The following is a 25,144-nucleotide window of genomic DNA, read 5'->3' on the forward strand; positions in this document are numbered from 1 at the left end:
ACTCCGGCCTCAGTTAGAGCACCTCCTGCCTTTTAAAGCCGTCGTTTTGGGGGACGGAGCATGACGCAGGATTTTCAAGGAGCAGCCGCCGCAGTGAAGGAGCGTTAAGTTTACATTGGCTACTGTTGACATAAGCAGCCTACAGTAGAAGACGGCAAATCCGAGTCACAAGACTTCTTCCCGGGGCTGGACGGCTGCTTTCTACTCTCGCAGGTACGGTTAAATAAGCATCTCCGTTCATTATTTATAAAACTACGTGTAAATAAAGTGGAGTTAAGCGCAGTAACGGTCAACTGAAGTTAGCCAAACGATTACATTTTGTCAGTTAGTTCGACAGGCGCTCGTGACAAGCCTAGCGGCTGGCTGCTAACGCTCGGCTAATAATCTGCCACTTTCCTCGACCGCAGTTTGTTTTACCACCGTGACGCGGTTGTTCTGCTGGTTTCTCCTCTAACAGTGGGACGGAGCGGAAATTATTGCGAAAACTTCCTTGTAACTGCAGATGCGCTGTCATTACTGTCAACGATGACCTGTGTGATATGAACAGAGCCAACGGACCACTTCGCTAGAAACAGCTCAGAAGGCTGTTAAAGAAGCAACTTTAGCTGCGCTGTCTTTTAGTGACAATGTTCATGAGCTTGTATCGAAAATATGCAGCTGACAGTCGCAGAGGTAAACGCTGTCTTTCATCGTGTATAATCCCAGAGGCTGTATCTGTGTATCTAACGCACTTTCCCTCTTGTATGTGTGCTGTAAAACAGGGTTTGGAAGGATGGAAACCGCCGGATACCGCACCGGGAGCTTTGAGGCCCTTCATCACCCCAGTGACGATGATGATGACGATATGGTGGACATCGCGGGAGGCACACTGGACTTCTCCAACACAGATGACGTCCCCCCTCTCAGCTCAGGTAACATGCTGTTTAAGATAGAGCTGCTTGAAGTCATTTTATTTAATTTACATGAAGCTTCTGGGTTGTCTCTGATAGTATCAAGCATAGAAGTAGAAACAAGTGCAGCAAAAGTATTGGCTAAACACCCTAAAAACATAATAGAATTGGCTGCAAGACGTTGTATTTTATGTCAATTTAAACGTTATAACTGCAAGAAATTAATTGAACAATTGCTATGAACTGGTCAAAAGGATGCCGAAATAACTACATCAGGATGCAGGTTTGTAAATAGGAAAAACGTCATTCTTTCCCCTTGCAATCAGCAAAAGGACAATCAAACAGCTTGTTTTTTTAATGGAGTTTGGATAGACCATTTTTAGAGGCGTGAATCACCTGGTTTATGTAATCAAAGTGTATAAGTTAACACACCTTAAAACACTGACCATCCCTGGTTTAACCTCATCTTTACACCCCCTTATTTCCTGTCTTTTCTATATGCTATCTTTTACTTTTTTTACATCCTGTGATTTAATCCTTGCAGGAAGTGAGTGACAAGGTTGTTTGCACCTCTTATATCATATCCTATACAAAAGAATGCAATAACCTGCAATGTCTTTATATGTTTGTCTGTCTATCTATCTCTTTTATCTTTGGTAGCATCATATATTTTCCTACCAAACTCGTTTGCAAGACCTGTCACTCAGTAATGGCCTCCTTATATGAATCTGCCTCAACCCCAGATCGCACTAAAGAGTAAGGACATCGTAAAATGTGGCTTTTGAACCTGAAGCTGTTCTCTTTGAGCTGAAAGATTTGAGATCAGTGGTCTATTTTCCTTCCTGTGTTTTGCTTTGTGGCCTTTAGCCGCTTTGAAACAGAGCAGAGACCTGTGGTTGTCATTTCCTCTCCAAAAATAAAAAGGCTGTTCGACAGACGCTAATGTGGCTGAATGGCTAAGCTGAGATTCGGCGCAACTGCACAGCATGAATTGTTGAATTGTTCATTATTATTAAATAATGAGTGTGTGTGTGATTGTCACATGCTTCCAGTGAATTGTGCTCATTCATCTGAATAATCAGTAAGCACATGCTCTCATGCTCTCACATGGAGACAAACTGTATCAACATAAAAACAAGCATTAACGTGAGTTATAGGCGTGTTTGTGTGGACTATCTGTGAGTTCCTGTAATCTGTGACAAACGTACCAGGCCTGCCCGGTTACTGATGACGTCATCCACTCCAACCTTTAACACAACAAACTCCTGGTGGCCCGACATGACTCTGAATACACAGAGAAGAGATTTCTCACACATGAATAACTGCTTTGCTTTCATTATGGCGTAACTCAGATAATAATATAAGAAGCAGGGATCCAACAGCAACATTTAGAGAAGAATCAATATATATGTGTGCAAGCTAAAGAGATCATTAGCATTTTTGGCTTGAGAAAAGAGCTTATTTTCCAGCTCTGCAGCTCCTGGCAGGGCTAACACCGAGTCATTCATATTGATTAAGAACTCCACAAACCTCCAGCTTATGTGTTTTTCTCAGGTTTAAATCTTTGATAAATTCCCCTAAAAATAAAACGTCATGAAATAGATATAATGTCTGCTGACGTTGCCATGTGACCTCCCTCCTCGTGCTGGTGCAGTCTGTTCTCCCAGATGTTTTGATAAAAACATTAAGACGAGTCGGAATATTTCCTCACATGGAAAACCTGCTTCAAATGTTGCCTTGTTTGAGACGATGCAAATGTGAACATTGCAGTGCTTCCTTTGCTTTAACGTAACTTAAAACGCTTCCTGTTTTTCCATGCAGACATTTCTTCTGTTTTATCATGTTAAAATAAGTATTTTTTGGCTGTGTGTGAAATTTAAAGACATTTATTTACTTATTTTTTACAAATTTCAAGCGATTAGTCTTGAAAAAACCTGCAGATTAATCAATATTAAAAGAAAGTGTTCATTGCAGCCCTCATGGCGGCAAAAGGACTCTTCTTAAGAAATGTGATTTCAGCTGCCTGGCTACTCATGATGTCACTGTGACATCACCGATAGATGAGTCTGTGCCAGCAGGAAGCAAGTCTTGAGAGTTTCTCTGAATGGAAGGAGCTCCTGTCAGGTTTGAACCGTGTGTGTTTGTGTTTTCCGCTCTGTCAGCTCCTTTAGAGAGTGAAGAAATGCAGCCTTGCTTTTACACTGGCAGCAGTGTATTTGTCAAATTACACGGTGGTTTTGTGAAAGAAAATCATAACCCAGAAGAGCGTGTGTGTGTTTGTGTAGTGATTCAAGTAGAAGCAGGAGAATCAGCAGAACTGGAGCTGCAAAGTCTCAACCTGGCAGCGCTGCTTCGCTCGCCCTCAGACTGATTTATAATTGCGTGTCAGACTCTGGGGAAATCAGCGTTAATTTTACCCTTGGTCGTTCGGAGTCAACCTTTTTTTCAAGTTAAAAAAAAGCTGGTTTTATCTGTGATGGCAGATGTTGCTTGAAGAGGTCACTGTGCAGTTATAATTGAATAAACTAAACAGAATAAAAGCCCTTTGTGAGCCTTTCAGATGAACATAATCTCAGCTGGAGTTTTATTTCCTGCCTTTTTAGTATTTCAGCTCACCCTTCCTCCCTTTCTTTCCCACTCAGGCCCCTGCAAAGTGCTGCTTGGTGCCCTAACTGCTCATTAGCAGCCATTTGAACTTGTTGACAAGCAAGTCCTCTTAAATGCAGTCGTAATCGTTAAACTGTTGCTCAGGGACTCATTAACCTTCAGTGTTAGGATGTAGGAGGTCCAAATACTGTCCTGGGATTAATATCAAGGTGCTCTGATCTCTCAGTCGCTGTTATCTCTCTAGAGATAGACCGATATGTTTTTTTCAGGGCCGATACCGATTATTAGTAATCAAGGAGGCCGATAACCAATATTTGGAGCCGATATTCATTTGCAGTAAAAGTGAAAATATTGGCGTCAAAACTTTGAATAATACAAACTCCAACACTTAACTTTGTTTAAATGCCTTGAAGCATATGTTTATTAAACAAACAAACAAAAAGCGCAGGGAGTCCCAGGGTCAGCAGCATCTCTTATAAAGTTAACTGAAAATTTAAATAAATAAATAAATAACTTCCTGAAGTTTTATAAAGTAAATAAAACAAAGTTAAATAAAATTTGCAAAGAAATGAACTCTTATCGGCCGTCGGATAAAAAATAAAAAAAAATAAAAAATTTAAATTAAAAATTTTTGTTTTTTAAAAGGCCGATGCCGATATGCGTCAAAATGCTGAATATCGGCACCGATAATCGGCCCAGCCGATAATCGGTATATCCCTATTATATGCTCCTGTTGTGCTGTATTTGGAGTGTGAAGAAGATTGTTGTTTATATAGGCGGAATCTGAATGTTTTTTATGCTTTTTATTCCTTATAATTTCAGCCATCCAATGCCAATGTGGCATTTAATCGCTGCAGATATGGACATTTTTAGACCGATATTAGAGAGTGAAAATTCAACGATTACCAATACAGCGGCTGATACAGGACACATTTGAGCTGAAAAACATATTAGAAAACATATACGCCATCGCTGAAGTATCTGTGATAGGCTCATATCGGCCCGTTATATCAGTCGAATGAGATATCAGTCAAGCTCTCGCAGTGTTCTGTGTTTATCAAGAGAAATACCAGCGTTTAGATCAAATCCTTTGGTCTCGGAGGGAAAGTGAGCGTGTTGCTGCTTGTCCTCGCCGTCTGGCTCTGCTGCCTGTGTTGTTGTTGGTGTTTCTTTTGAGGAGCAAAGAGACTGAAAGGAGGTGATAAGAGGAAAAAATGCATTCACGCTAAAACCGTGCAGGCTTTCTTAAAACATCTCCAAGGGTAACTCCTGACACCACTTGTACCCCGTCACTGCAGCTGTGTTTTATTGACACGAGGAAGCAGAGAGAGCTGCAGCCTCAGTTTTGAAACAAGTAGCCTTCATACTTTGTTTTCAGGTCCTAAATGTTGTCAGAAATATATTTTTAATTATCATTGTGGAGCCTGAAACAGCCGTCTTTGAAGGCTTTACAAAACCTATAAAGAAAAATGGCCCCACAAGAGCCGAGTAAGGAAATAAATCAGGGAATTTCCTGCCAAATGTTTGCTTACTTTGGTCTTTTTACTGCCTGGAGTTCAAATCCATAGCAATTACTTTATCACCTGTGTATAACGAATGATTATCACTTTTATTGCTCGTTACGGTGACATTACGTCCTCTGAGCGCTGCTGCGGTTAGCAGTCGACTCTCTCATTCAGCCTGTCAAGAAGCCGTCGTAAATGATTGACAGGAATGAGTCACAGCTTTGGTTACAGCGTCTCTGCTTGTGTGGCGCCTTTTTCTTTTTTTTTTATACCACAATGTGGACTCGATAAGGTCACATGTGGCCACTGTGTGAGACGGGAGCGGAGGAGGTTTTCTCGCAGCTGTAAATTCTGTCACTGCTTCACCTCTGGACTATTCCTCCTTTTACCGCACTCCCCTTCTTCCCTTCATAGTTAGGAGCTATCACTACGACCACAGACCGCTGTGTTAAACCCCAATTAGAGGTTAAGTGCTCTTATAGTGGGTTAGCTCTTAATGATAAAAAAGGAACTGTTGCTCTGTTGCTGTCCTAATCGTGCGCATCTAACCTCTAACAGGTGTGACTCAGACCCTCATAATCTTCTTCTTAGTGGGGTTACTCACAAGGACAGAAATCCCCTGGTGGGATGTTGGCGGCAAAGTATGAAGCATCCAGCTTCTCAGTCAGGTGTAGAAGTTAGGTTTGAACTCTATTAATTCGGCCTCCAACACAGCAGAAACGAAAGGAAATCCTGAGCTGACAAATATTCCTCAGAAGTCCTTCCTCTCCGGAAACATCCGCGCAGGTTTCTGTGATTCCCAGATAAAGTATTGCGTCATATCTTCCAGCTTTAAGGACATAAAGAACTTCATCTGTGCACATGATTCAATTGCAAAACAGGACGTTCGCAAGATGCATGTTTGATGTCATCAAGCGCCACATGGGTCACATGAGACGCCAATTCCCATGGCAACAAGACGTCAAGAGTTCAAGGTTCAAACCCTTGCTGGAGACAGTCTGTTAAGTGTGTGTGTGTACATGTCTTTCTGGTAGCTTTTTTTATGCTTGTGTGGGTGTATATCATTCAGCAACAGATAACATACCGTGTACGTATCTGGCAGGCAGCGCTGCGGACGGTCATATGACTAAAACAGCGTGTCGAATTTTCCAGTATAAAGTGTGTGTGTGTGTGTGTGTGTGTGTGTTGATATCGAGTGAAAGATTTCAGTGCGGTTCTGCCCCCCTCAGGAACCACACGGCGCGAGTGCTGAGCTCAGCAGGACGTCTCTTCGCTGGAAACCAGCTCCGGTTGCTTCACAGACTCTGTTGTTGACCCATTTTCTGAGAAGCGCTAACGCTGGATCAGTTTGCGCTGCACATTCAAAATGTAGCTGCGATCCTTCTGCTTTTGGTGTTCTTAAGTTGTCTGCATGATTCCCGTGTGCTTTGTTGTACAGATATCTTTTAAGTTTCCCATTAGCATGCTCAAATCTTTCAGAGAACCCTGGGATAGTCTGTCTGACCTGCCCTAGGTGTATCCTGCCTCTCTCTCTCTTTTTCTGCGCATGCTGGGAAAGGGTTCAGCTCCTTGCACTGGACGGTCTAGCTTTTACTCCCTGTTATTGGTGCTTCTGCTAACTGCTTGTAGTGCGAACAAGGGTCATCCAGGGACACTGGCTGAAAGGTTTCACAATAAAGTTACTCTGAATGTTAGAAGTGCTGCTGGACTTGTAACCGTTTAAGACCGCTTCCCTTCTATAAGCCTCTTGGACATAGTTTAAACTCTGTAAATAGATGTAAACAATATATTGTTTACACAATATCAATATATTTTTATATATTGTTCACAGGCTATATTTTTGAAGACCTGAGGTTGGCATTTTGACTGTCACCTTTTTGTTTTTTGGAGTCAGAATTTACCAAAAGGGTGGAGCTTTGGAGGAGCGAGGAGTTGGCAAACCCTGAGTTTATATCTAGCACAAGCTTGGCTAGCAAGTTGCATCTGTAATTCATTAATTAAGATGCTAATTCTAGCTAGCAAAAAAAAACAGGCCTTGAATCGAAATGTTGAATAATAAAGAAATGAAAAGCAGACTCCTCAGTGTGTCATTTCTCAGGCTCTGACTTGCTAATCACAAGCAGACTGCTACTACTCTAAATGGGACCATAATGTAACATCATACTGTATTAAAGAGGACTCAAAACAAGTGATTGGTTCCATAAACTCATTAGGAAAATGTCTCTGAGTTAATAGGGTCATTTAGTTTTGTATACAACCGGACCTTTTTGCAACCAGTGGAGTCACCCTCTACAGGCCAGATAAATACACAGCTATAGGTATAAGGTACTTAGCTAGTGTATGGGTCTGCCAGAAACCCCTCATCTATGTCTGATTTTAATTGTAAAGGCCCAGATACAAACAATAGCTTCACGTTTATGAGTGTATCTTAAAGCCCCCCTCCAGTGAAAATCAAGTGTTTCATCTTATAAACATCTCCATGTGCGACAAGACATATCAGGGACAACACCAGCAGTCATCTCCACGGCTGGGCCTGTCTGCTTTTAAACTGCAGTGTACCAAGGACAGGCTGAACAACACGTTTTCACATTGGCAGGTTTGAGACATCACAAACTTAAGGAGCCAATCCCTTTAATAGACGGGGTGACGCTACGCATGTCATTATGTGTAACCAATGGCAACCACTTTGCCGATGCGCAAGCCAGCTGTAACCGCCATCGTCATTTTTGCACTACCGACTACTAACGTTAATGTTACTACTGCTAATTACTACATTTCAAGCTACGTTTCAACAAGTTGCCACTAAACGATGGCAGTGAGGTGTTTTGTTTTCACAACGGAGGGGGCGGTAGTAAATTTGCATATTTTTTATTTCATTTTTTCATTTTTTTTTTGCAATTTCTTATTTCAAGCAGAGCCTTTTATATGTCTTAAAACATGACTGGAGCTGGGCTTTAAAATACAAGTCAAATTCCCAAAGTAATTGGTAAAAAAAATCTGCTCCCAAACTTCTCTTGTACAGCGAGCATTCACCACTGAAGCGCGCTGAACCACAAGAATGTGTTGGTTAAGCCATATCTACTTTAAACACACAGTGTTGGAGGGCTAACTTGGACCCTTTGTGTGAGAGGAAGTGAGGTAACATTTCTCCTGAGGTCATAGCAGGGGAAGGATTACTGTCGTTTAATTTGAGGTCAATTACAATATGTTGGGTTCAGTATTCAGAGTGTGTTAGCCATTTGTTGGTTCGAGGCCATTAGGTGCTGTTTGGTTGATTTGAATCCTGTGAGTCCCTCATGTCAACATTTCATTCGGACTGCCAGAGTGGACTGAATTGGAAAATAAACACACCCACAGCTTGACTCTGTTACGCAACATGTATCGTCTTCCTCAGAACTCTCAGGGTCCCGGAAGATTCAAAAAGTCAGGACCTTAAAAACACAAGTGACCTCACTTTTACGCACTGAACCGCCTCAGCCAATCGCGGTGAGCTCATAAACCCTATAAAAAACAGCTCAGCAAATCCCCCCCACCACCCCTCTACTTCCCAGACACATGAGCCAATCATTAGTCACTCCCTGAGCTTCCTCGCCAATGAGGAGTCGCTCTGCTGGAGGCCACTTCCTTGAGGAGTTCAGAGGAGGGAAGAGATTTCCAGTTTGAGTTGTAGTGAGTTGTGGGTACTCGTGGGGGTCGAGATGAGAGATGGCCTGGGAGTTCTGGACTAAGCAGCTGGACGAGGAGGTGCTGGTTGAGAACGGTGAGTTTAGGGCTCTGATTTCTCCTCCTTCTGCTGACACAGATCGAGCTTGAGCAACAGGTTTTATCTTTAACACCTTCACTGCTACCTGTACATGCGTCTCCTGCAGGTACAAACACGCTAGATTCTGTTAAAAACGTCTAATTCTTCAGTTGAGTTTGGCTTTGTTTTGTTTCCGCTGATGCCTTTTAATTTGACCATGACCGAGTTAATCATTAAGACCATTTACGGGCCGCCAGGCACTGGGTCATGTGGTTACCGGAATGGACCTTTCTCGGTCGCTGTGTGTGTTTGACACAGCGATGGATAGACGATGAATTCAAACACTCTCACCTGAGTGAGTGTCGCTGGATTTCCTACTACATGCATGTTCGGGGTCACACACGCCGTTTTGTCAGGACAAAATCAGAGCTTGTTTTTATTCCGTGAATCATGTAAGTCTTTCTGCATGGTCTTCTAATAGTACTTATTACTCAGTATCTGTACTAATGTTATCCTGTGTGACTCAGAGCTTTAGCAACTCTCTTTTTGCGCCATGACGACGGTGCAAAGTTCAGTCACAGCTGTGTTTTAGTGGAACAAATCCACATTAAATAAACTTTTATGATAGCAGTGGCTTTTGGTTGTTTATCTTAAGCAGACATGCACCTTATTTCTTCTGTTTAAGCTGCGTAAATGTGTTTACTGTATGCATGATAGAAAATTCAACCAGACAAAGTTAGACCTCTAACTTTTGTGTACAGGTCGCACTTTGTGTCTTCCTTCAGTGGATGCATTTGAAGGTGCAAATTTGGTTGGCAAATATCGCATAGTTGAAATTTGTGTGCCATCAGAGCTTTTAGCTTATCTTTTTATTTTTAAACAGATTGAATACTTTTAGATCAAAGCCCAAACAATATATCTGTCAGCTGCAGTGCATGTTTTCTGATCTGCATTGATGTGAAAACTTTTTTCGAACATAAAATGCAGAAAATGATGCTTGTGTTTGATTTAGAAATATTGTCATCGCAGTAAAGCACGCTCTGTAGCTTGCACTCCTCTCAGCACCGGTTGCAGCACATGTCGCAGAGCATCACAGGCTGTTACACGAGTTATAGTTTCATGTAGAGAAAAACGTCGCTGTTTTATAAGACAGGTGCGTAGGAGAGAAGAAAATCCGTAAACTCCTGCACACTGTCCAACTTGCAGAAAATTAGGGATCGACCGATTATCGGCGCCAATATTTGGCATCTTGACACATATCGGCATCAGCCATTTTTTTTTTTTATCCGACGGCCGATAAGAGTGCAGAGTGCTCACACACACCGCATTTCTTTGCAAATTTTATTTAACTTTGTTTTATTTACTTAATAAAACTTCAGGAAGTTATTTATTTATTTATTTACATTTTCAGTGAACTTTATAAGAGATGCTGCTGCCCCTGGGAACTCCCTGCGCTTTTTGTTTGTTTGTTTAATAAACATATGCTTAAAGGCATTTAAACAAAGTTAAGTGTTGGAGTTTGTGTTATTCAACATTTTGACGCCAATATTTTCACTTTTACTGCAAATGAATATCGGCTCTAAATATCGGTTATCTACTAATAATCGGTATCGGTATCGGCCCTGAAAAAAACACATCGGTCTATCTCTACAGAAAATACATTTATTTGCTTTCAACGTTTCAATACTCGACCTTCATCAGGCAAACAGTCAATTTTGAAACGTTGCAACCGAATGAATGTATTTTCTGCAAGTTGGACAGCGTGCAGAAGTTTGCTTGCAAAGTTAAAGTTTCAGAAAGCAGCCTTCTGAAAACCTCAAAGACCTTTGTGCATCCCGGCTCAGTCCCTCACACCTGGCTCGAGTTACATTACAGGTTTCACGACCATCAGCTGACTTGTAGCCACATACATTATGATGTGTTGCATAAGTTCAGACCCAGATTTGCAACAAAGATAATAAACATGTTTCGCTCCCTCGTGTCACACTACATCTTATAAGTGTGCCAGCGAGCGCGGCACCTTAACGCTGCTCCTGTGCATAACAAATAACGTGACGGTATTCTTAAATATTTACACATTTCTGTTCAGGAATGAGGAAGCGTTCGCTACTTGTTTTGCTTTTGTACACACTCTGACTTCCCTGTTGTCTTCCAGTGGTAGAAAAACTCCTCAGTGTTGAAATATCTGCGTTATGTAATTTCAGATGTTTCCTTTCAAGATGCCACATTAAGGAAATTGGCGTCACATTAATTTAGCTGTAGTCAGACATTCTTCTTCGCTGAGAGAGTAACATTCGCTCAGGACATTCTTAGTGAGGTTTAAAACCAGTCCAACCTGCCGGCTCAGGTGTAGAAAGGCTGCTTTTGTTTCCATGGATGCCTCTCTGCTCCTCGCACAGTCAGTCATGCAGGAAATATAGCCGGTGTTTGTGCAGCTCAGATGGTGTAGATTTAAAGTAAAGGACATTTTGTGAACAGCTGTTGTGCATGTGCATCTGTGCAAACTTAACTGCAATGCGACATGTCATTTTTCTCTCTGATACATGAGAGTCTGTAAAGTGTTAGTTAAAGGAAGCACCATGTTTATGTGATGTCTTCCATTAACACTCAAAACTGCATTTCAGCTCGGACGATTGTTGGAGTCTCATAATGACTCCAGCCAGAAGCCTCCTGACTTCCTGTGTCACTTCCTGTTTCCTTCAGGAGCTGTTTCTGATTGGCCGCCGATGGTCCGGTAACTGCAGCTCAGACTGCCACGTACTCCGGCCTGTTTGTCGATCTCAGAGATTTGTGTGTCTCTGTCTCAAACACTCATTTATACAGTACTGTGAAGAATACGACTATCAGTTTCACACCATTGAGTTACAATACACATTTTCTGCTGCTCTTTTGTGCACCCTTCTCTTTGCTCTGTAACAATAGAGTCAGCAATAATTCTGGGTTTGCCTCTGTTAGCACTTTCTCAAGGCCTGTGCGTGTGTGTGTGTGTGTGTGTGTGTGTGTGTGTGTGTGCGCAAGTCAGTTTAAAAAGGCTGCTGCACTTAACCACGTTGTGTTTTTTTAAAGTATTTTAATTAACTGTGCAAATACAAATCAATCAAAAGCTCCTTTCCCTTTGCAAACTTAAAGGGCCAGTTCGCTCATTTTCAACCTCAGTCCTATCACGCTATCATGGGGAGCTAATGCCGAAACGGCAGTATTCCACTCCAGCGTCTCTCGCTGCGCCGTTCCTTTCAGAGGGAGGGGCGCAATGCACGCTGGGTGTTGTAGGAACGTAGAATTGGTGCGAAACCACAAGCTGTTTGTACAACTTTCTCCACAGCTATGGCGCCAATTTCAAATATCATTGCTTCTGTCGATTACAGAGAACACCAGCTTTGACTGACAGCAGCTTTTTCCAGGTGAATCGCTCCTTTAACATTTTTGTCTCCGCCCCTGAAGAAAAAAGTAAAGTGAAAACAACATTAGTGCATTCCTTATTATAGTCAACACTTTTGTATGTAATGAAAACTGATGAAAGATGTCTGTAATAGATGTCTTCCAAGTCACAAACAAAATATGTCTACGTTAGAAACTCATTAGAGCCAACTGAAAAAATGAGCAGGCAGGACGAGCGTGCATGCGAGCAAGATGCTCTAGTTTGTGCGTTAGGATGCTAACATCTCCCTCTCTCTCCCTCCCAGGAGTTTATGAGGAGTACAGCAGCCAGCGACCAGCAGGTATGAACGGTTCCGGCCCAAGTAAACTGGTGGACCCTCTGGAGGACCCGCTGCCCGGACTGGGCACCTACGAGGACTTCAACACCATCGACTGGGTCAGAGAGAAGAGCAAGGACAGAGACAGACACAGAGAGGTATGAAGCAGAGCGGAGGCTTGTTTTTAGCGCTGTAGCATTAGGACACAAATCACTGTTTATTTGTCTTCTCATCCAGATCACTAATAAGAGCAGACAGTCGACTGTGGCTCTGCTGCACAGCGTCAGTGACGCCTTCTCTGGATGGCTGCTCATGCTGCTGGTGGGACTCATGTCAGGTAGTGCGCTAACTTTTAATCGCGTTACCTCGTGTGTGTCTGTGTTGCAAGTTTATCTTTAAAGCCGCAGGAAACAAAAACTCGAACCATCCGCAGAGCTGCGTAGCTCCATGTAGCCTGACCATATCAAAGCCCAGCCCCTCTATCGCTGTGTGTGTAGCATTCAAATCAGCAGCTGTCTAACTCCTCATGTAAATAGGGCATGATGGGAACATACCCCGCTGTAGAGAGTGGTGTTTTGTATGTCGTATTTCAAATTAAAATGTGTATACGTGGCTATTAAAAGCACAAAACTCCCCCATACCTGCTCATACCTCTCCTTTTGTTTCTCCTCCACCTGCACCAGCTGAGAGTTAATTCCCATGTGGCGACAGACAGCAGGTGGAGAGCAGACTAGCACTCATGGTGCGCTAAAAATAGGCATTGATGGTGACATGTTTCTAAAGAAAGCAAATATTTATTATGTTAGCTTGAATCCTGAGTTCAGCGGCAAGTGATTCTCATTTCTCTAACTTCTTCTCTCTCTCTCATCCAGGCGCTCTGGCCGGCGGCATCGACATCGCAGCCCACTGGCTGACGGACATGAAGGACGGGGTCTGCCTCGTCGGCTTCTGGTACAACCACGAGCACTGCTGCTGGACGTCCAACGAGACGACGTTTCAGGAGAGGGACCGCTGTCCGCAGTGGCAGACCTGGGGCGAGCTCATCACGGGGACGTCAGAGGTAGGAGAACATTATAAACCAAATACATCCAGAGTGAATATGTTCTTCTGCTTCGATCCATGAACTTTCAATGTAGTAGCTTTCTCAAAGCTTTGTTTGCAGAGGGAAAACATTGAATAAATTCCATGACTCGGGACTGTGAACTCAAGCTCAGCGCTTTGGCTCCATCTACTGGTTTTAAGCTGTCATGACACAAGAGAGCACAGAAGCTGAGCTTCTGTTCTTAAATCATCCATCCATCATCTGTCCTGTTCAGGGTCGCAGGGGGCGAGAGGCGGGGTTACACCCTGGACTGATCGGCAGCCAATCACAGGGCTGACACAGAGACGGACAACCTTTCAAGCTCACATTTACACCTATGTGCAATTTTAGAGTCACCAATGAACCTAACGAGCATGTCTTTGGACTGTGGGAGGAAGCCGGAGTACCTGGAGGGAACCCACGCATGCACGAGGAGAACAACTAACCACTGCACCAACCTGCAGCCTCTTGTCAATCATATACCTCCACTTGTCCACTAATAAGCCTGTCTTTGTGTGTGTGTCTCTGCAGGGTGCGTTCGCCTACATCGTGAACTACCTGATGTACATCTTCTGGGCTCTGCTCTTCTCTTTCCTGGCCGTGACGCTGGTCAGGGCCTTCGCTCCGTACGCCTGTGGCTCAGGAATACCAGAGGTAAAAACTGCACTCCAATAATGATGTTTGAATCAGCCTGTAGACAAATTCTTCTGCACAAACTTTGGGTCTTTACTTCCTTTTCTTCTTGTATTAAATTCTTAAAATATTTACATCAGTCAATCAGAATGGGACTGCTGCTGACAAAAAGGTCGACTGGGGTCAAACGTGGAACACAGAATCATTGACGCAATGCGATGAGAATGCAATGAGATCCGCTGATCTGTGGAGTGACGACATCCCAGTCCCAAAAGTGTCACAGCACAACTCACTTGCCACAATTTAACACACGAAAGCAGTAACACACACACACAAGTGACCACACCAAAATGTGGACTGCAACAACCACAACACAAAATGGTCACATTGTAGTCAACACTACACACATAGTTGCAAACCTACACCTAAACAGCAACTCACAAGTGACCCGCCGAATGTGGAGTGCAGTTACCACCGAACAAAGGTCACAAACCACAAGTAACCGCTTTATGGTTTAATGGTTTATGGTATAAACTTGGGAAACAAGCTGTAGTGAGTCACCCCAACCCCTATCTGCCTAACCAGATGTCAAACTTAGACCTGACTAGTCTTCAGTGGCTTGCCGAGCTCGAGGCGACTTTAAACGCTTCACTCAGTGCATCACAGGAGACCTTAGATACAGCCAACTACAACGCTCTGAAGCGTGCCCCCACTCAGGATTACCACCAAAAAGAAGACAGGCAAAATAACAAAGTGGCAAGTTCTTACCTGCCCGGTGGCTAACTTATCAGGGTGCTCAAATAAAAACCAAGGAAGCAGCAACGACTTAACATTAGGGATCGACCGATTATCGGCCGGGCCGATTATCGGCCGGGCCGATTATCGGCGCCGATATTCGGCATTTTGACGCATATCGGAATCGACCTTTTTTTAATTATTTTTTTATCCGACGGCCGATAAGAGTGCAGAGTGCTCACACACACGGCGGAGAGGAGAAAAACTTCTATTCTTTGCAAATTTTATTTAACTTTGTTTTATTTACTTAATAAAACTTCAGGAAGTTATTTATTTATTTATTTACATTTTCAGTAAACTTTATAAGAGATGCTGCTGACCCTGGGAACTCCCTGCGCTTTTTGTTTGTTTGTTTAATAAACATATGCTTAAAGGCATTTAAACAAAGTTAAGTGTTGGAGTTTGTATTATTCAAAATTTTGACACCAATTTTTTCACTTTTACTGCAAATAAATATCGGCTCCAAATATCGGTTATTGGCCTCCTTGACTACTAATAATCAGTATCGGTATCGGCCCTGAAAAAAAATATCGGTCTATCTCTACTTAACATGTAACAAAAGGGATGGCTACCAAGCTAAAACTAAGGCAACAAATCACACATTTACCTCACCTCATGGACGTTCGATCCCGGACGAGCCCCCATTTGTTACGCCCCACCCACAACTATCCACCCAACAAACTCACAGGAAACACCTTAAAAAAGTCAAAACCGAGGGATTTATTGAAGACAATACTAATCATTAACTGAAGTCTAACAAAAGCAACTAGAACACAACACAGAATCCCAGATGCCAAGTCTGGGGTTTTTAATCATCCAACACCAGGTGAAGCTCATTATGCAATCAGCAGGGAAGAGCTGGGAAGACAACAGAAAGGCAAAAGGGACAAACAGTGCAGGGAACACAATCGGCCACAACGGGATGATAAACAGGATTTCTAACCTCACATGTTCATGTTGATTTAACTTTTTATTTTTTATGCCTTTGAACAAAAGCCACAAACATTAGCAGGAATAAACCATGCGGACATGTTTGGATTTACTCTGAGGACTGTTTGGACAGTCGTATTGTTCCAACTTCTTTGTTTGCAATTGAAAAAGATGCTCAAAAAGATGTTTTCCTTACGACAGAGCGTCTCTCTTTCCCTTTACCCATGCTCTTTTAGTTTTCCTGCAGAGCATCAACTCAAATTGATTTATTGCAAAGTACAGCAGTATAAAAGATCAGTGAGATTATATCTTTAACTAAACCATCCCCTCTGCTCTCCTGCCGTCAGTGTTTACTCTCCCCTCCTTTGTGTCTAAGGAAGCAAAGAGCTGACGATTTGCTTACTTACTGGAAAGACGTGTGGAAGTGGAAAACCCATCCGAGCGCAAAAGTGATTCACCCGTTTCATATACACAGAGCCAAACACATAAACACAACTCTCCCCTGCAAACATAAACCTTTTTCTCCCTCAGATGAAGTCTGACTTTAATTTCACGGATCCGCTCTCATCACTGAGAGGTCAGACGGGGTCGGCGCGCCCGCGCACTCGACATTAACTTCATTTTCTCTCCTTCCCTTCCGTAAATATTTACACTTCCTTTCTCTCAGTAAACGCTCACACACGCGGGACCCCCGCTTACATAAACAGACACATTATCACCAACACATCCTGACCGTCTCCACACACACAAACTTTCTCTCTCTCTGTGTCTGTCAGATTAAAACCATCCTGAGTGGCTTCATCATCCGCGGCTACCTGGGGAAGTGGACCCTCCTCATAAAGACCATCACGCTGGTGTTGGCCGTCTCCTCCGGGCTCAGTTTAGGGAAGGAGGGCCCTCTGGTGCACGTGGCCTGCTGCTGCGCTAATATACTGTGTCATCTGTTCACCAAGTACCGAAAGAACGAGGCAAAGCGGCGAGAGGTGAGCTCTGAGCAGCGTTCATTTTGGACGAAAATGTTTATTAGTTTTTCTCCATGTTAGTCGACTAAAAACATATCCAGTTTTAGTTTATAAAAAGTCACATTTTAATCAAATTTTTTTCTCTGTTGAGAAAATATGACCCCCCTCCGGTCTCCCTCCTGTTTGCTTCAGACAAAATAATCACTTTAACATTCCGCAGATCATCCATACAGTAAAAGAACAATGTAGACACAGCATCTAAAGATCACTTTTCATCATCGCATCTCATGTAAACAGTGTGGCTGAAGCCAGCAGCCGACGATCGCTCCCTTTGTGCGTTAAAACGTCCTTTTTTCTGAGCATGCTCAGAGCCTGAAGCAGCCTGGATTAACGAAGGAATTTCATAACTACCTTGGTGACACCTGTAATCTCTAACTGCCCAGTTACAGGAATGTATTGCTTGTATTTTGACAGACAGATTAGACATTTAGTCAAACATTTAGTTTGTATTATCAGCGATCTATTTTTAGCTCGTCAACGTCTCGTCTTCGTCATGGTAAAAAGGTCGTTGAAGAACATTATTTTCATTAGTGAACTCTGGCTCTGAAGCAGCTGCTGTGAGGTAACAGATGAAGTTCGAGGGATTGTTTGTTTGTTCTGCTTTGGTTTCCAGGTTTTGGAGAAGATGCAGATGTTCCATTTAAAAAAAAAACATCTTATATTGGCAGTCCTTCTTAAGGGGACTGCACACTGCCCAGACTTTAGCTGACAGGACAGACTTTTGTTGCCTACTTTTTCTTGTTTAAGTTTCTGCTTTATTTTACATGGATGAAGGTCATGCGTACTGATGTTCCACATGCGAGCGGAGGCTAGTTTTTAAGGGAACGCACTCTCAGAATGTTGAGGTTTGTTGGGAAAAGTTGGGCTGATCTCACAGAGGGGGGAGACGACTCACAACCACCCCTGGATTTGTGGAGGTCACCGGAGTGGCTTGTAGCTGGAACAGGCATGCAAACGTTTGTAAAGGGGCAACACCATGTAAGGCTGTGTGTATGCTATCTTATCTCAGATACCAGATATGCATCTTGAGGCTCTGACAGCTGGGTGGAAAATACTCCCTCAAGTTTTTAAAGTCTTAGTCTGTTATCTGATATTATTGAATCTTTTCACACATGCAAACTGAGTGCAGATGTTTTGTTTCTGTCCCCGCTTGTAGGTGTTATCAGCGGCAGCAGCAGTGGGCGTGTCTGTCGCCTTCGGTGCTCCCATAGGAGGAGTCCTGTTCAGCCTGGAGGAGGTGAGCGCGACACAGAACATCAGAGGATGTCTGGTGCAGCACGAGGCTTAGAAATCCACCACGAGAATTTCACAACTACGTCAGGATACACACATTTTCAGATTGTTTTTTTAGCTCTGTCCTCTCCCTCCTCCAGGTGAGTTATTACTTCCCTCTGAAGACCCTGTGGCGTTCCTTCTTCGCCGCCCTCGTAGCCGCCTTCACGCTGCGCTCCATCAACCCGTTTGGAAACAGCCGCCTGGTGCTGTTCTACGTGGAGTTCCACGCCCCGTGGCACCTGGTGGAGCTGGCCCCCTTCATCCTGCTGGGAATATTCGGGGGCGTGTGGGGGGCGATGTTCATCCGGGCCAACATCGCCTGGTGCAGGATACGTGAGTGTGCGGTGATGGGACACACACGCTCTCCTTTCCTCTCAGCAGCCTGTTAATGTGTCTGTGTCTTTTTTCAAGGTAAATCCACTCGCCTGGGTCACTACCCCGTCATCGAGGTGCTGGTGGTCGCTGCTCTGACCGCGCTGGTCGCCTTCCCGAACAGCTACACCAGGATGAGCGGAGCCGAGCTCATCTCGGAGCTGTTCAACGACTGCTCGCTGCTCGATTCGTCTCAGCTCTGCGGCTACAAACAGGTCAGCCGTTCGCTCTTTGTTAGCGTGTGAGACGAAGATTTGTTTGTGGGATTTGTTTGTGTTCAAAGAGGAATCTGGATGCCTTTGGGGAATGATGACATGTTTGTTTGTTTGGAGAGAGAATTTTTTTTATTATTATTTAATCATTAAAATCTCCTGTGTTTATTTATTTCTCTACTTGCTAATACTTTCCAGCCGACCAACACATCGGAAACAGGTGTGGGGAACAGCCTGGCTGACCGGCCGGCAGGCCAGGGCTTGTACACGGCTCTGTGGCAGCTCGCCCTGGCCTTAGCCTTCAAGATGATGATCACTGTGATTACATTTGGCATGAAGGTGAGTCCACTCACACAGACACACACAAGTATCACCACTCTCCCGTCAAACTCGGCATCTTCGCTGATGTTCCCCTCTCTGTGACCGGCCCCTTATGTCACTGTCTAACCCGTGACTCAGTCCAGACACGGTGTAACGGACTCCCTTGTTCACACGCTGATTCACAGCAGCATGATTCACAGTCATGTGGCTCCGTGGAGGTCTACTTATGGGTTAAAAGAAATGCCGGTGGGGTTGACGTGTGCTCCAGATGTTTTATTACAGATGCTTTAAACTGAGTCAGTTAAGCTGACGATGCATACAGACATCGGTGGAGCACATGGCACTCAACCAGGAGGTCATGACCGGGCGGAACAGACCCGATCAGCACCGACTTCACAGCTGATTGCTGTTAACAAGTTACCCTTAGTAACCCAAGAACAGCTGATCCACTGCTGTCACGCACACAGATGACAAATGCGCGGCTCCTTGAGACGCAGCATTGCCGTTTTGTTGCATCGAGCATAATGAAGATTGCTCGTTGCCACGGCTGCTAACGTTAGCTAGTTTGCTATCATCTGTGTTGAGTCTGACCTGTCATCTGACCTCCCGAGCAAAAGCAGCTGGAGCGCTCGCTAGGCCGGGTCATTGGCGCCACCTCGTGGCAGAAAACTGCACTTTCTCTTTCATCATGACCAATGCTTTCTAATCACGCCGGGTCCTCGATCCACTCGTGTATTGCACATAATGTTGAACAGACGCGCAACCTGGGGTTAAAGAACGAGTCCCGACCGCCCTCAAGTTCAAAACCCAAAGACTAAAAGAAAAAATGACAAAGAAAAGCAGCAAATTGTCACTTTTAAGAAGCTGAAATTAGCATTTTTTTCCCTCATTTTTGCTAAAATGATGCCTGAAACTAATTGTTCACTTCTGTTTATTATTGTCTTTGTCAACAAAAGTCGAGCCTCACACTTCTCCAATCGTCCCTCCAGGTTCCCTCCGGCCTCTTCATCCCCAGCATGGCGGTCGGAGCGATAGCCGGCAGACTGCTGGGCGTCGGCATGGAGCAGCTGGCCTACTACAACCACGACTCGTTCATCTTCAAAGGGTGGTGCTCGCCGGGACAGGACTGCATCACCCCGGGGCTCTACGCTATGGTGGGAGCCGCCGCGTGTTTAGGTGAGATGTGTGTTAAGCGTTCAGCAGATACAGAGTCGATACAGTGACTGAAAAATAGCGTCAACAGCCACCACCACAAGGAGGAGAGGAGGAGCTTAGATATCCAGACGCAGCCTGGAGTAGATAAACTGTTTAAACTGATCAGGGTGTTTTAAACATGCCTCCCTATCTATTCTGAGAACGGGGGGAACGCCAGAGGGATAAAGACTGCATGTTCAGTCCGACTTGGGAATGTCTCAGGATGCCCGGAGAGCAGCTGGATGTGGGCGTGTCTCAACATCTCTCCTCCATTTGCTTTAAATACAACCCAGACCCAGATAAGTGGTGTGAAATGGACTGACTGAGCAGCAACTTCATTTTGTGGTCGCATAAAACCATTTAAAATTTTAATCCGAGGAGGGAGTTAGATAATGAGTCTTGCATCAGGTCACCATGAGGATTTAGTTAAGTGATTGGAGGCAGTGGGAAGTCCCTCGTGGGTTGCTACAAGGTCCTAAGTAACATTTTTCCTCAGTCAAATTGAACACATAGCAGTCTCTTAAAAGTGGCGTAAATAATGGAACAAAGATGATGGCTGAATTTATGATGCTTGAAGCTGAGAAAGATACCAAGACACATAACCCCCTATTAAAAAAGAAACACACTCTGCTTCTTTCGTTTTCCTTCTAGAACTCTCTTTGTAGTTTATTTTGGTGAAGCTCGCGCACACTCGTGTAACGCTCCTAGATGAACCCGTGGGGACGTATTTAGCATTAGGGACAAACTTTAGATTTAGAAGTATTGACTTGTTTAAAAGTCACATTTTTAACACATTTATTATATACAGAAATGACTTGATAAGTAAAAGTAATCTATCATTTAATCTACTTTAAAATAATTTTTAATCGGTTGACTTTTTGTCCGACGAATTGTAAACAAATAAGCTCGGGCTGCACGCAGTTACGATGTCGCAGGACGTGCGATAGCGAACTAATTGACTGAAACACGTCAAGCTGCTACTTTATTGCTGCAAAATTAAAACTCACCAGTTTCTTGTTTTTAGTCACTAAGCTACAGGAAAAGTCCGTCTGATATCACATTCGGGACTCTTCAGAGTTACCTGACCGCTAAGCTGCAGAGTCTGTGTGTCACTTGCCTGTACACTGTAAACAAGCACGCGGCGCTGCTGCTGTCACAGATAAGTGAGAGTATTCTTGTTGTGTTCCTGCTCGTTAACGCTGTGGCTGCATAAACGGAGCGTTCACGGAGCGGACATGCCGCCTTTTTTTGTTTTTTTGGCCTTTCATGCCTTTATTTAGAGGACAGTGGATAGTGTTGGAAATGGGGGAAAAGATTGGGGATGAGACGCGGCAAAGGGCCGAGGGCGGGAGTTGAACCCGGGGCCGCCGCATCGAGGTCTATAGCCTCTGTACATGGCTGCCGTTTTAACCGCTGAGCTAAACGGGCGCCCGCATGCCGCCTTTTAAAGCTGTCGGGTTGCGTGTGCCGACAGGAAGTAGGAGACGGTGAGCTTTTCGTTTCCAGAAGTTACCGTCGTGTGGCTGATTAAAGTTACATTTTTGAACACTGTTTGAAACGGTGGATGACCGTTTAAGTAACTGCAGCCAACAAGTCTGTTTGTATTTATTTTATAAAGAACGTGTCGCTCCAACTCTCTCTCCTAATAAGGCTGTCAGAGTCGATGAACCAAGTGTGATGAAAGTAGGAGAGGAGTTTGTTTTGCATATTACATCATCGCAAAGTCACTTATTTCCCACATAGTCCAGCTCTTAATAAAACCACATTATTTTTAAGCCAAACTGAGCTTTCCCACATTAGCTGCTGTTTGCTGTCATGTCCTGTGAATCTGAGACGTGTTCATGGAAGACGAGAGAGCGCGGCGTTTCCTTCACCTCCTTTTACCTTCCACTTCATTTGTCAGAGCTTCAGTCAAACAACCAGACAGTCACAAAGTGTGTGAATGTTAAAGAACCAGCTGGCCGCTACATTCTGACCATGAGGAGAAGCGTCTGACACTTAGAGCAAAGTTTAGAATCAAACTTTCTTTGTTTCTAAAATATGTTACTAACATATTTGTGGCACTTTTAGCACATTCTGTACTTTACGCTCGCACGTGGCCGAGAATGACCTCCAGCTACATGTCGTATATCTCATGTGATTTAAATTTAATTAATTTATCTTTCTGTATATAATTCTAACAAAAAAACAAGTCTATAAATGTAGCAGCAGTCACCCAGAGGCTGTTTGTGTCCCTACACCCTGACCTTAAGACGCTTTAACGGCACGAATATACATCTCAATCTTGAAACTAATGTGAGCTTCCTTTCCTCTGGACCCTTGCAGCCTGAGGAGTTACGACGGCATCTGCTGCGCGTTTATAAAGGGGACAGAAAGTTAAAGCTGTGGGGAAGATTTAAATCGACTGTAAATGACCTTTTAGCCTCTTTTTCTTTTACTGTTCTGCTTTTAAGAGACCGTAAAAGAAGCTTTTTAAGGATAATGCACAACATCCACTAAGTGATCCTCTCCCAGCGTGTAATCATCTTCATAATGCCTTTGTTGAGAGTCAAACAATAGAAAGTTCTCAGTAAATAATTAACAACACTCACAGTGGACTCTTTAGCGTCCCGTTGAATTAATTGGTTGTTTGGAGGAGGAGGAGGACAAAGCTGTGGCATTCACTTTAAAGTGGAGCTGCGCCGAGAGACGTGGTTTTAATTAGGATCAGAGCAGAAAATAAAGAGCTCAAATTTTCTGTTACGAAATGTCAAAATCTAAATGTGACTCTAAATAATGCTGCTCTTTAGTCATCAATGGCAGGAGGAGGACACCACTGGCATTAGCCCTTTGTGTATTCCGGTCTCATACACTCTAATCATCCTGTAGTAACATTATTAAGTAGGGATGCAGGATAATATCTGCATGTCGTCAGCATACGCGGATCAAATATCAGCGTCAAAGCTGGTGTTCTCTGTAATCGATAGAAGCAATAATATTTGAAATTGGCGCCACAGCTGTGGAGAAAGTTGTACAAACAGCTCGTGGTTTCGTCCACTCTACGTTCCTACAACACCCAGCATGCATTGCGCCCCTCCCTCTGAAAGGAACGGCCCAGCGAGAGACGCTGGAGTGGAATACCCGAAACACGACAAGAATATACCGGTGGATCGTCTAAAAAATCTGCAGGTCTGCAGTCTACATTTCAAACCTGACGACTTTGATGGAGACATGACATCGGAGGCGGGCGTCCTAGATTGAGGAAGTGTAGTTTAGCAAGCTCCCTGGCCTCCGCCAGATGGCACGTTTTACGTAGTCTGGCCGAGGCTTTTTTTCCCTACCATAACGGCATTAGCTCCCCATAATAGCATGATAAGACTGAGGTTGAAAATCAGCGAACTGGCCCTTTAAGTATGTACACTTGAAGTGATTGAAATGTGATTAATAACACACACAAACACAACATGTGGCGGGATGTAGCTCCACCATTACGCTGCCTTTGCCATTTTTACATTGACCCAAGCAGCACAGTCACGAAGCTGCCCCCCAGTGTGTGTTTTTACATTGCATTCCTTAGGAGGCTTAATAATCCCGCCTTGAACTGGCAGTGTAAAAGGGGCTGCAGTCTCAGAGATCAGGTCCAACCCGAGCAAAGATGCCTCCCTCGAGCGTATTATATAACATCTCTCCCCCTCCCGTCCCCCTGCAGGTGGAGTGACTCGTATGACGGTGTCGCTGGTCGTCATCATGTTCGAGCTGACGGGCGGTCTGGAGTACATCGTCCCGCTCATGGCTGCGACCATGACCAGCAAATGGGTGGCAGATGCTTTCGGCAGAGAGGGGATCTACGAGGTTCGTGCGTGTGCAGCGTGGATGTTATGGCTGTACATTTAAAGGAACGTGTGTTCCATTAAAGAGGTCAGGGTTTGACGGTTTGCTCTCCCCTCACGCAGGCTCACATCAGGCTGAACGGATACCCGTTCCTGGAGCCCAAAGAGGAGTTCGAGCACAGCAGCCTGGCCGTGGACGTGATGAGGCCCCGGAGGTCGGACCCGGCGCTGGCCGTGCTCACGCAGGAGGGCATGACTGTAGGGGAGGTGGAGGTAAGGACACATCACAGCGCACAATGGAACATGACACGCAGGAATGCAGATAAATACACAGTAATATGGGAAGCACATGTGGTGAGATAGACGTAAAGTGGATACAGATAAGCAGATCTGTGAGAGTGTGTCCACTTCTACTGAGAGCATTATGGGGGTTTGAAAGCATTCTTCCTTTCGGTCTTGTAGATGTTTGATATAAAATAACTTTGTGTCTTTGTCCCCAGACGTTGGTGGAGAGCACTCGCTACAGCGGCTTCCCTGTGGTCGTCTGCAAGGAGTCCCAGCGGCTCGTGGGATTTGTACTCAGAAGAGACCTGCTCATATCAATAGGTCAGAACTTTGTATGCACACACATATACCATAGACCGTATATAGGAAGTGGAGGTAGCCACTGTGATGTCACACATTGGTTAGTTTCTGTATTTTTTCCATCGCCGTCTTGTTTTTGGCGCAGGAAGTGACCATATTTGGACGAGATGGATGTTTTGCTACGCCTCTATTGAGATTGACAGAAGAAGTTAGCCACACCTTGAATTATATCATCCACTTACTCGAAGGGGGGGAATTCACTAAAGGATTGCACACTTTGTCCCCATGTGTGGAGACGGCCTGGAGCTGTCAGCAGGACGTGGGTTATTATCCGGGCGAGCTGCTGCTGCGCGCTCGTTAGAGAAACCAGTAAACACCTGTCGAGTCTGGACTTTACAATAAACTGTCAAAAGAGCTGCCCCCTCCTCTCCCTGCACATTGTCACTCTGTGCAGGGTGCTGAGGTGAAGACAGCTT

The 25,144-nt window shown here is 44.3% G+C and overlaps 1 protein-coding gene across 3 annotated transcripts in view; it reads left to right on the forward strand.

Moving 5' to 3' along the window:
• Positions 1 to 535: 535 nt before the first annotated feature.
• Positions 536 to 25,144, forward strand: part of clcn5b (chloride channel, voltage-sensitive 5b) — a 35,304-nt gene continuing 10,695 nt past the window's right edge. For 2 of the 3 annotated variants that reach the window (XR_011308757.1, XM_069671840.1), the window contains exons 1-14: positions 8,607 to 8,762; positions 12,428 to 12,597; positions 12,677 to 12,776; positions 13,312 to 13,499; positions 14,052 to 14,174; positions 16,655 to 16,861; positions 18,057 to 18,137; positions 18,274 to 18,508; positions 18,587 to 18,762; positions 18,958 to 19,098; positions 20,070 to 20,256; positions 23,963 to 24,105; positions 24,207 to 24,356; positions 24,584 to 24,689. Coding sequence is in view for 2 of the 3 variants with exons in the window: in XM_069671840.1 (XP_069527941.1) it covers positions 8,708 to 8,762; positions 12,428 to 12,597; positions 12,677 to 12,776; positions 13,312 to 13,499; positions 14,052 to 14,174; positions 16,655 to 16,861; positions 18,057 to 18,137; positions 18,274 to 18,508; positions 18,587 to 18,762; positions 18,958 to 19,098; positions 20,070 to 20,256; positions 23,963 to 24,105; positions 24,207 to 24,356; positions 24,584 to 24,689 (2,062 nt within the window). In the remaining variant the exon portion in view is untranslated. Of the gene's footprint in view, positions 673 to 761; positions 912 to 8,606; positions 8,763 to 12,427; positions 12,598 to 12,676; positions 12,777 to 13,311; positions 13,500 to 14,051; positions 14,175 to 16,654; positions 16,862 to 18,056; positions 18,138 to 18,273; positions 18,509 to 18,586; positions 18,763 to 18,957; positions 19,099 to 20,069; positions 20,257 to 23,962; positions 24,106 to 24,206; positions 24,357 to 24,583; positions 24,690 to 25,144 lie in introns of those variants that run through there. The other variant, XM_069671841.1, reaches the window with a different exon arrangement.

Source organism: Semicossyphus pulcher, unplaced genomic scaffold (genome assembly GCF_022749685.1).
Source record: "Semicossyphus pulcher isolate SPU_LCO1_2020_fin unplaced genomic scaffold, fSemPul1.0.p SCAF_21, whole genome shotgun sequence".
NCBI lineage: Eukaryota > Metazoa > Chordata > Actinopteri > Labriformes > Labridae > Semicossyphus > Semicossyphus pulcher.